This window comes from Prosopis cineraria, unplaced genomic scaffold (assembly GCF_029017545.1).
Source record: "Prosopis cineraria cultivar Desert tree isolate PC_DT_omini unplaced genomic scaffold, ASM2901754v1 PC4, whole genome shotgun sequence".
Lineage (NCBI taxonomy): Eukaryota > Viridiplantae > Streptophyta > Magnoliopsida > Fabales > Fabaceae > Prosopis > Prosopis cineraria.
This window is the reverse complement of record NW_026555335.1, coordinates 37,816,042-37,827,660: the sequence shown is the minus strand read 5'-3', so window position 1 is coordinate 37,827,660 and position 11,619 is coordinate 37,816,042. Positions and strand designations below refer to the sequence as shown.

Genomic DNA, 11,619 nt, shown 5'->3' with positions numbered 1-11,619 from the left:
TGCTTTTAGTTTCTCTAGGTCACTTTTGTCTACTATTTCACTTTTAATTGCCAAAAAGAAAGGTGAGAAAATGTCATAAAGATGGCTTTGAAAAGCATACAAAGGAAGATCCTCAATCAATATAGAATATATTTCTATTATTTACAACTTACCAGCAATATGATTTATTTCTCAAATTTATATGTCTACCTAAAATCCACATAAAACGACACTATAAATCATAAATAGTGTTACAAGTCATAAATGTTGTAAACAATATTAAGGATGCATAAAAAGTACATGCTTCAGTTTCATGCATGCGGAACGTGCAAGGTCCTGATGACCCCTTGTATTATTTACTTTAGAGTACTGACAATTGGACAAAGTACGCTCTCCCTTGACAAAAAATGAATTAGATCATAATTACATGTCTTTCAATTAACCTTCAAAACGTGTGTAGTGTTCATTGATTTTTAGATGAATCATAGGGCGAAAAGACTACAAATATTGGGACAATTTAATCTTACAAGACTACAGAATGAATTCCTGTCGGAAACCCGGAAAACAATAGTCATCCTTTGACCATATTCTTTCACATGGACAGTTCCATCTAAATTTCTACATCATGTAAATGCAGTAACGATGAAAAGAACAAAATGACTATGATGATGATGATGAGAATACATGAATTCTTTTTGTACCAATGATTATGATTATTATTTAAAAATGGCGTAATCTATTATCCATATACAAAATTTCAGGATCAAGCATAGAATACATGCTTGTCCATCATCCGATGATAGATTAGACTACGGCTCAATCCTCCTATTCCTCCTCAGACCTTGGACCAACAGAATCATTTCCTACTATTCTCCATATGTAATCACGAAAGAAACAAATGGAAAGACAATCAGGGTAGAACGTTCCAGCTTTCATGAATCTGAAGAGCTAAACTTAACAGACTACTCTTCCTTCCACTTGTTAACATATTTGAGGAAAGCATTGGCAGGATTTTCTCTGGGTGGCGCTCGAACACGAGTAGACCTTCGGAGCACAGACTCATCTAGTGCAATCTGCTGTATCTGATCCTTTGATCTCTTCTGGAGTTCCGTACTATAAACATGGAATATAAATAAAATGAAGTTCACTGATGAAAAAAAAAACTTAGGCAAACAAAAAATATCGATAACATTTAGAAGCATATTCAAGATAGGTAATCTATATGTGTCGCTAGAAGATCAGAATCTAACTTAGCGACACAGGTTTCACGAGAATCAAATGGCAACCAAGGTCATGCATCCAAAATGTTTAAATTAATCAAACTTGCTGATCACAGTTTCTAATAGGTTTTTTTCTGTTCTCAGCCAAGGCCAATCACTCCAAACTATCAGCTCATTGCGGAGGTCATTCTATGGCATGTCACTATTCTCGTCAGTATCAAAGTTACATTAGAATTACTTAGTAGAAGCTATAACTAAACAAGAACAACGGTGTTCCTTTGTTGTATACCTTCATTGGTTTTGTCAGCTTACAGTAACAGCACTTATAAAACGTGTACAGCTGGGAGAAAAGTCAATTGTAGGCTTCTACTTAGGTTCAGGGCATCATATTCCACCACGTGAAATGGAACCAAGGACACAGAAATGTTCTACCGGTACTCCATTGAAACCTTCAATTGGAAAATAAATCTAACTCACCATATTCTAGCATAATATTTTTCCAGTTGCTTTTGCAATTCTCTTTCCCGCTCACCCTTGCAATTCAGTGACCTCATCAATGCATCAAGCTATTCAAGCATACCAACAAAAAGTTAGTAGAAGTCTCATGAATAAAGAAAAAGCATATATGGCAGGCTATTTGAATTAAGCACCTCTTCCTTGGTGCTGTAGTAGCCCCACTCCTTAGAATCAGAACTTTCTACAAAGATCCTCCCATCACGGCGAAACCACCAATACCTGCTGTAATGCCTGTCTTTGCCAAGGGGACTTGTACGAACAAATCGTTTTTCCATCTCTCGTTCAAAATATTCTCTCTGTGCAACAAAAAGCATCATTAGGAGTCTAACGGGCAAACTAAATAATGTTAAAAAAAAAAAAAAGCAAGGAGGTGGGTTGCACCCTCTCTTCTATACTATTCTTCTCTGATGGATCCTTCTCCCCCTTTAATTGCTTCTGTGATTCCTTTCTGGATGATTCATTTCCATTTTCTGTTGGTTCTTTCAGTTCTAAACTCAGCTTCTTAGATGACTTTTTGGATGCACCATTCGAATGCTTATCCATGCTGCTCAGAAATTTAGAACAAATTCTATGTCGGATGTCATAATAATTACTAGAAAGAAAACTCAAAGGCACGCAGCTACAGTTCACAATATAAACACTGACCTTCCACCCAAAGCATCCCCCTGCCTAGATGGTTCCTTCTCTCCATTTCTTTTCTTTCTCATATCTCCGTTCTCTCTATTGTGATTATTTTTTGTTGAGACAGTTGCTGCATTTATTTGAAAGTGCCCATTCATACTACCATTTCTTTCAAACTCAGCTTTCAACCGTTCCTTTTCTTCCCTTCTTTTCCTACCATCTTCTAGTGCTTCTCCTCTTCTAGTAGCACCAAGTGCCTGCCGCTGTTCAATAACCTCGTCCAACCTTTCCCTAAAAATGGAGGTTTCAAGAACTTGATTGACCAATTCGCACAATATTTCTAGTTTAGCATTGATATCAACGAGGCCATAATGTCCCCTTTTTATGGTAGCTTCAAACTGCCGTAACCCAGGAACATTGATCATTTCTAGAAAATCGCATAAATATTCTTGCCAATTAATCATTGTAATCTGAAAATGAAATGGGGTTAGATACTGTCATATCATTAATACAAGAAAGAAAGAAATAAGTTGCATAGAATGCCAGGTTGCAATTAAAGTTTCATTTGGAACATTTGCATGGAGCATAAAAAATATATACTGATGACTGGTAATAGAAAGATATATGCACAAGGGCGATGCTGACCTTAAACTTCCGTTTTCTTTTCTGTACAGCTGAAGCGTACTCACCATCATCTTTCATGAGCACCCGAAGGAGTGCTGCATGAGATTCCATAAGGAGAACCACGTTGCTTTCCTTGTGGCAGATTGAGTTTTCAAAATCTTCCAGAGAGTAGGGTGACAAGCGCAACAGCCTACCAAAAGAAGTACAAAAATCCCAAACCATTAAGAGATCCCCTACACAATGAATTGGAACATTGAAGTCTCTTGATGGAGAAGGACGATCAGCAAAAACAGGATCATTTGGACTAGGCTCCACCAATAAATCATCAATCGGATATTTGATAGGTTCTTCCTTACATTGGCCATTTTCTGCAAAATTGTGATACGAATAAGGTTAAGACAATTTGATGCATTAAAATCATAAAGGGATGATTGACTGGACAATTGTAAGAAATCTGTAATTCCGCAATAGCAATAATATGATTTGAAATACAATTTTATCAATCATTCATTATCACCAAACCGCAAGAGAGAGAGCTTTCCAATTAAAAAAAAATACAAGAGGCTACTACCATGGTGCACACTACAACCCAACCCTGGCAACATAGAAAGTGAAAGAGAAAGGGAAGGATGAAATGGAAATGCTCAAAGCAAAGCAAAATAAAATTCTACTAAAAAATAATTCCAATTAGACAGCTGTAAATTAATGGAGGCAAAACCAATTCTAACAGACAAAATGACTTCAACCTTTAAATTCTACCTTTCACTAAATGGGAGCCATTATTTTTTGATTGATCTGATTTCCTCCTTTTGCAATTTTCAGCATCTCCATTTAAATCCTGAACATGTTAGATTTGATACAGAAAAATAGCATCAATAACAAACCAACAAAGATACTTCAGGACCCTTAATCCTATAATAGTTTACTGTTTCTATCTCCTTTACCAATTAAATTTTGTTTCTTTATGCATGGATTAGAGAGATGAACGAAGCTGAAACTGCTACCACTCTCTTCCTGTTTACCTCAATTTTCCTTTTCTTGTTGCAAATTAAAAGTCCGTTGTTGAAGAAAGCTCTTCCTTTTAACTCCTCTGGGATATCAGTTGAGATTCCATAATTTTGTGCCAATTCATCATGTATTACCCAAGGAGCATTACGATATGTAGATTCCCGAATAAAAGATTTCAAGATGTTCCTGCTAAAAGGAAATTTCTTCTGCACCAAATCCTTGGCACTGACTTCAGCCTTTTCAACTGTTTTCTTGTTTTTGTCAAGCCAAGCTACCTCATAACGGAATTCATCAACTCCTTCCTGCATGACTTTCAATATTTTGCAGGGATGCTCTCCATCATCCTTTTTTCCATGCAGCTCAGCACCCACATAAACTTGTTCCTGCAATTTGTCAGCTATTGCTTCAGCGAGTTCCCTCAAAGGAAGCATGCCTGCCAAAACAAAAGTTCATTCACGGAGTTCAATACACACACAATACAAGCATTTTGATGAGAATCCAACAAGTTGCATAATCCAGCACACTTGGATGAAACACACAGGACCCTTTAGTTTTGCACAAAACATATACATTTTGATAAAAACTCAACAAATTGTATAATCCAAACACACTTCAATCAGACACACAAGACCTGTTTGTTTCTTTCATTGTTTTTTAATTTTCAGTTTTCAAACAAGTCTTAACAATAATTCTAGGGGGGAAAAGATAAATCCATTTATGGATCATTCATTGTCAGAGAACAGAAGATTTGTTTGGTGAGTTAGCTCTAAGAACAAGATTCAAAGCCTGCTTTATTTTAAATTTGTCGAATTTAAAATCTAAAACTGTTTACTGGCTTTTAGTTAACTTTCAGCAGTTGTGTGTTTCCAGACACATTATCAAGTTCTTTCCCATAATTTCTCTAGTGATTGTAAAACACATGTTTAGAAGTTCTAATTTAAAATACGTTCCATGTTGCCATGCTGGATATGTGAACATTAATTCTCTCACATTATAGAAAGAATAAACTAAATTACAAAAAACAAAGGTTTTGAGATAGTCTTATCAGCTTCTTTCCAAAAAAAAAAAATCAAATACTAAAACTGAAAACCATGTACCAACACAATGACAATGGTTACTCTAGGAAAGAAAAACAAATGCTTTTCATCTAGAACACTTTAGCAATAACTATTGCCTCATCCAACTACCATCTTGAAGCAAAACCAGAAGTGTAAGGGCATCATAAGGCCCAGGATATCATAATTTATATACAATTAAGTGGGGGTAATACATGCCCAGAACTGATAACTTGCAAGTTGATGAGTCATGAGACTATGCTTAGGAATGAGAGATGAACGGCTTGATTAAAAGGCTTATGATGACAACCAACAACTAGACATCTTGGGAACTACTTCTGTGCAGCATAGAAAACCAAACATAATTACATTTCTCTTCTTAATTGCATTAACGGATCAAAAAAACACAGTACTTTAATTCATAACTGTTCAAGTAGAAAGCATCAGACACTTTTCTGAAAGCACTCCATCTCTATAGATGCTTAAAATGTATTCCACAAGCATCTATCCTTCAGATATATACCCATATAAACCACATCCAATTCCTATAAATTCAGCAGACTGGTAGACATCATATAGAAAGAAAATTTAGATTTGTTAAATGCACACAGCAATATAATTATACATCATGAAAGAAAATCATGCATGTGATTTGCCATAAAAGAAGAATAGAAAACAGATCTATCATCATATCAAAATATATTCTTTTGTCTCACATAAGAATAGTTCTTACTGTATTGAATAATCCTTAGTGCAGGGGCCATTAATTCTTTGGGAATTTGTTGGACTTTTTCAGTGGCACGCCTTTCAGACACCATAGCCTCTTCATAAGTCAAGTTAGTTTTCCCAGTGACCTTACATGTCCAAACTCTCTGGCGATACAAATTTATACGGTTCAAATAGTCACTATTTCACATTAAGGCAGGCCAACAATTATCATCTAATTGAAAGGAATAAGTGCGAAATGTTGACAATGTATTTTATACAGATCAATAAAATTGTAATTGATGTCTCTTTATTTACTTACATCAATGTAAATTACAAACGCCAAAAAGAATCCCAAGTATAGAGCATCAATATTAATAAATTAAAAAGGATACTGATAATCTCGAAATATTTCTTTCGTAAATCGAACTTGATGGACAAGCTCATGGGGCTCCAAATCCTTAGGCAGCTCAGCCAAGACAAAAGGCTTCCTTTTTAAAAGAGGCATCTAGTAATATGTTGTCAAACGAAGACAATCACCCTGCACAGAGAAATTGGCAGAACTATTTCAGTAATATTAATCTTATAGTTCCCACAAAAGCTCGAAACAGCTGAATACAAGAACCACTTAAATCATCAATACTGTTAGGGTTAAAACTATATTGTGGCTCGTCCCAAACTCCATACAAATCATAAGACCAACACACCAAACTAGTTGGGATTAAAAACTACGTCAGTACTAAAGATGGTTTAATTGGCTGAGTATCAATCAGTATGATAACCATAAAGTACGAGACCTCAAATAACAATATTGTTTTTATAGTTTTCTCCTAGATCGTCAGCAAGAGGAGCCTAACGATTGGTAAACGAAAAAGAAGTCCAATTTAAGTGTTAAAACCAGAATAGAAAACACTTTCACTCCAGTGAGGCATGCTCATTAATTAAAAATAAGCGTCTCTTGTGCCAGAAACCCTAACATGCCCCAGAAAAGGAAAATGAAAAGTTACTCCTGGTCAAATAAACCACTAAGAATTGCCAGGGCAACCTAAATTGTCATTGCGACATTTCATTCCATGACCAATGTAGCTAGCTTAAAAAAGACAAAGTCAGATAAAAGTTCATGTTGTTTAGTTTCAACTCCATAAATTATAAGCTACAAAAAGAATTAAAATTGTTTTGAAAAATTGACAGTACAAGACCCTACGTTGAAGATTGAATATAAAAACGCCTAACATTGAGACTCCCATCAAAACACAAAACCGAGAAGCCCCGATACGATGCAACAGAACGGAAACCCTAGAATATGCATTTTTTCCGATCTCAGACCAAATAAAGTTAGGTGCCAATATACGCAAACCTCGCAAAACACTCGAAGCACTGCATAATGAACAAACTAAAAATAAATAGAAATAATGGTGACTGTCATCGACAAAAAGGAGTGAAACGAAAAATGGGAGAATCTTAAATCGCCGACTGCGACACAAAACCTTCATTCCCGCCAGAACCTGTTTGCGAGCAGTCGGGAAAAAAAAGGCAGTGAAGTGAAAAGGTGGAGAGAGAAGATAGAGAGAGTGTGAAAGAGGTAGGAGAGAGGATCTTACAGTGAAATCCCGCGGAATGTGAGAAACCAGAATGTATATTGAAGCGAGGGGGGTTCTTGGTTTGTATATTCTGAGTTCTAGACGAAGAGGTCTCTCACGTTTTCTCTCTCTAGACTCCCTGTCTCGCCCGTCCCTCCTTGTGGGAAACAAAATTTTATTTAACGCTGCATATGAATTTAATATTACGATCATGCCCTTCAGCTAATATTTATTTCAAAATATGCCCCTCCACAGTGTGAGCTTGAGGGCTCGTTTGGTACGCAACACTGACAAAGTGAGACTAAGTTTGGAATTGAGTAATACCAAGCTTTTATGTTTGGTAGGTGGTAATGATAAATTTATTCCCAAACTCAATCCCATCTTGGTGGAAATACCCAATACCACCTCCCCTCTAGTACTGTAATTTCAATCTTGAGATTGAAATTTTCATAATTGAAATGCCCTCATCAAAAACCTGTCCAGTCAACTTACTCCTCCATCATCGCGCACAAATCTCCTCCATGATCCTCGACCTTGCACACTCCATTGAAGATGACTTCGGCAACACAAGGATGCCTATCATCACATGATAGGGACGGAATAGGAACAGAGGAAGATAAAGACGATGCCATTGTGTACTAACAACGTCGACACGCCTGTGAACAGGAGCAGAGACGATGGAAGAGCATTGCCACAACGTAAAGACAGGGAAGGCATGGATCGACAGTAAGGCAGAGACAGGAGAGTTCGTGACCTAAACGAAACTCCTTGCAAGAGTAGACAATAGCGACTCTAACAGCGACGGTGATGGAAGAATGAGCTTAACAGCAACTGGCAAGGACGAACACTTGACAGTGTGAAACAGAGGAAAGGCAGGAATCTCATTTTAGACCTCCCAGCGACGACAGACGTGCTTGCCATTCGTCGATACCGATGAAGCTTGCAAGAGAGAGGATGATGATGGAGAAGATGAGGGCAATATTGTCTTTTAGCTATTTTTTGGGTCAAACTTGAGTCTTTTTTTTTAATCCCATGTTATACCAAACATGATTTTAAAACTTATTTCTAATCCCAGTCTCAGTCCCAATCCTAATTTCAATCCCAATCCTAATCCTATAAAAATTCAATACCTTATACCAAATAGGGCCTTGAGGGTTGAGACTTGAGACTTGAGGCCTCCTCGGTATAAAATATTGTTGTCAAAATCTCTCAAATTAATTTTTTGAATTTATTTTTGGCCGAAAAAATTTTGAATTTATTTTTTTTATATTTTTAACTTATAAAATTATATTAACTTATTCATAAATTTAGACTAAATGTAAACTCGATTAAACTTGTGGGCTAATTCTTCAAATTTACTAATTTTGTATTTATAACTTATAAAACTGTGTCAACTCACTCATAAATTTGGATGAGATTTAAATTTAGTTAAACTTGCTAAACTCTTTAATTTTTTATTAAGTTGAGGGAGTTAGGTATATATTGTATAAAACTCAAATTATAGAAACAGTAGGACCCTATTCAAAATAAAAAAAAGCTAATATTAATAAAAAATAAAAATTACTAAAAATAAGTTGCCTGATTTTGAAATCTTTATGTTAAGTACAATAACCTATCAATGTAAATGAATTTAATTTCAATGATTTATATTTAAAATATATTTAAATCAAATTATGCTATTACTTTTATTTTAATTATTTAATCATATACTTTTAATGGTTATTTATTAATAGAAATAAAGTATTACAAGTTTACATCCCAACATGAGTATGCTTAAACTCACGAGTTTTCACAATCTTGCTATAAGGTGTTGAATTTTAAAAAAGTTAGATATGAGATTGGGCACGAAATCTAAAGTAAGAATAAATTTTAAAATTATGTTTGGTATATGGTGGGATTAAAAAAAAAGTTAAGACTCAAATTAAGGGAAAAAATGGTTAAAAAGCAAAAATACCCTAAAAATTTTTATCCAAAAGTATTGGGAATTCTAAACTTTTGTTTAAAGTAAATTTGCCTCGAAACTTTTAAAAAAGATGCAATTTCACCCCATCTTTAATTTAAACATTATTTTGACTTCCTTTGTTAGATGGCAACCACCTAGTATTTTAAAAAAAATAAAAAAATATAAAAGAAAATACTCCCCCCAATTCATTCATCATAAACTTAGAGCACCAATTTGATTATCAAGGTAAATGCCAGTTCAAAAGCAAAAGACGAAGTAAACCATCCTTTTAGAAAAATGAATCAAAACAATCGTCAAGTGAAGGGAAGAATGAAACGAATATCTCTAATTTTTCTTTTTCCCCCTTTTGCAAGCTAGAACTAAAAAAACAACTTGCAAAAAAAATCTTAGAACATGAAAAGGAGAGCAATTTTTTAAAGGGAAAAGACACTAGTAAGCATCTCAACCCAGCCAGAACCAAGACACAAATGTGCATACACTAGAGCTAGTAAGCACCTAAAAATAGTAAAAGGAGAGAACCAAAAATTTGGTTACATTAATAACAGAACATTGCCTACCAGTTTTAGGATCCACAATCTTAATTATTCAACAGAGACAAAACTAATTGTTTTCTCACATTTAAGTTTAGCAAATTTAAATTTAACATTAATCATAGATTTAGAACCTTTCACTGAAGATTTTAAGTTAGTAAGGATGAGAGAGATCTCCTTATCAAGATTCAAACTCAGATCCTCACAAACAATCCAAAAACCTAAATCCTAAGGTTGATTTTCTTTATAAAAGTACTTATCCTGGCTGTGATTATCCACTCTTACAACTACAGACCAAGTCGTGTTCGATTTTCAAATTGAGCCGTAGTTCAATTTAGCTGTATCTCAACAGGTCACTTTAGGACTTATGGGGTCGTAGGTAGAATAGAGGTATGGATCAAGGTAGGTGGAATTCTTAACTAATGGAGGACAAAAATATGGGAAAAAAAATAAGAGAAGCATGCAGTGGTGTAACATCCTAAATTTGACCTCCCATATTTGATTAAGTTAATAAGAGATAATTAAGTAAATTTAAGTATAAATGAGTTTGAGGATGGTTAAAGAGAGCTAATGCACTTATTGAGTTTTAGTTATAGCCTTTGGAACAAGTCCGGAGTAGATTTAGGCCACTTAAGCCTAGCTAAGGAGCAATTTAAGAGGATGCCTTCTTTGCACCATCCATCACAGTGAATGGCTTGCTTTTAGGAGTAATGTTTCTCTCTATACCATCCACCACAGTATGGGTTGCATGTTTCACAGTGCATGGTCGAAAATATGATTAAATGAGATAGTTATAGGTTTGAACAACAAAAGGAAGGAGAAGAGAGAAAATAAAGAGCACACTACTTACTCTGCTAAGGCACAAGATTTGAAGGGCTTTAGGAAGAACTGGGGCTTCTAATCATCAAAGTAAGTCTTCCCCACCCTTCCTCTTTCTTTCTACTCCATTCTTAAGTTAGGGTTTGTATTTAGAAAGTTATTTTTGAACTTATAGGTTATGAGTCCAAATCCATTAATCTAAATAAAGTTAATGAAGATTGTTTGAGTCAACTAAAGCTAGCATTAATGGTTGGGCTCATAATGGAGGATGAATTTGGTTGTTGTGAAGTCATAAATGTGGTTGTTGGATGTAACATCCTAATATGAATTAATTCTTAAATTAAGGGCAAAATTAGTAAATAAGTGAATTATTTTGATTAATTCCAAATAAATAATTGGTATTTTAAACTACGAGGAAGTTTTCAAATCAGGCTAGGAAGGATTTGGAAGCGGATTAGGGTGATGCCACATTTTGTACCATGCGCCACGACATGTACATGTTGCACTGATGTTCATAACACTTAATTAAATTTAATAGTTTGTGAATCAACATTTAGACAAAGAGGAAAACTGGGAAAATTGAGGAGCACGCAAGGAGAAGAAAAGTAGTCCACTAAGGTTTGGCAAGTTGAGATACCAAAAGCTAATTCAAACTATACAAAGTTTTGGTAACCCTTCTCTCTTTTCTCTCTACTTTAACACCATAAATTTCAAGGATTTAAAGAGAGAAATAGATGATTAGTCTTGAAAAAGCTAGGAATCCATGCTCTATGTGTTGCATGTGGTTATAATAACTTGGTTTATGTTCTTAGACGAAGAGATTGGTTCAAGCCCTAGCTAAATTTTAGGGTCTTGAAGTGTGACATGCTGTAGTAGGTTGTGACATGCTAAGATTAAGCTAGAAAGGGGGCTTAATGTGATGATGTGAGCTAGTTATAATCTTAAGTAGCTCCTTGAGTGAGATTATGGGTGATTAGTGGAGAATTTAGGGTGATATAT

At 35.1% G+C, this 11,619-nt stretch overlaps 1 protein-coding gene across 2 annotated transcripts; it reads right to left on the bottom strand.

The window, feature by feature from the left end:
• Positions 1–668: 668 nt before the first annotated feature.
• Positions 669–7,478, bottom strand: LOC129308459 (uncharacterized). Of its 2 annotated transcripts, none has more exons than XM_054949569.1 (11): positions 7,330–7,478; positions 6,124–6,269; positions 5,757–5,929; positions 3,983–4,401; positions 3,720–3,798; positions 2,982–3,328; positions 2,361–2,806; positions 2,097–2,283; positions 1,850–2,011; positions 1,677–1,765; positions 669–1,092 (listed from the first exon to the last, which is right to left on the bottom strand). In XM_054949569.1, the coding sequence occupies exons 2-11, from the start codon at positions 6,234–6,236 to the stop codon at positions 942–944; spliced, it is 2,166 nt and encodes a 721-aa protein (XP_054805544.1). In that variant the 5' UTR covers positions 6,237–6,269; positions 7,330–7,478; the 3' UTR covers positions 669–941. The 2 variants fall into 2 exon arrangements, with proteins under 2 accessions (XP_054805544.1, XP_054805545.1); XM_054949570.1 differs by having other exon boundaries at positions 2,097–2,259; positions 7,330–7,477.
• Positions 7,479–11,619: the final 4,141 nt, after the last annotated feature.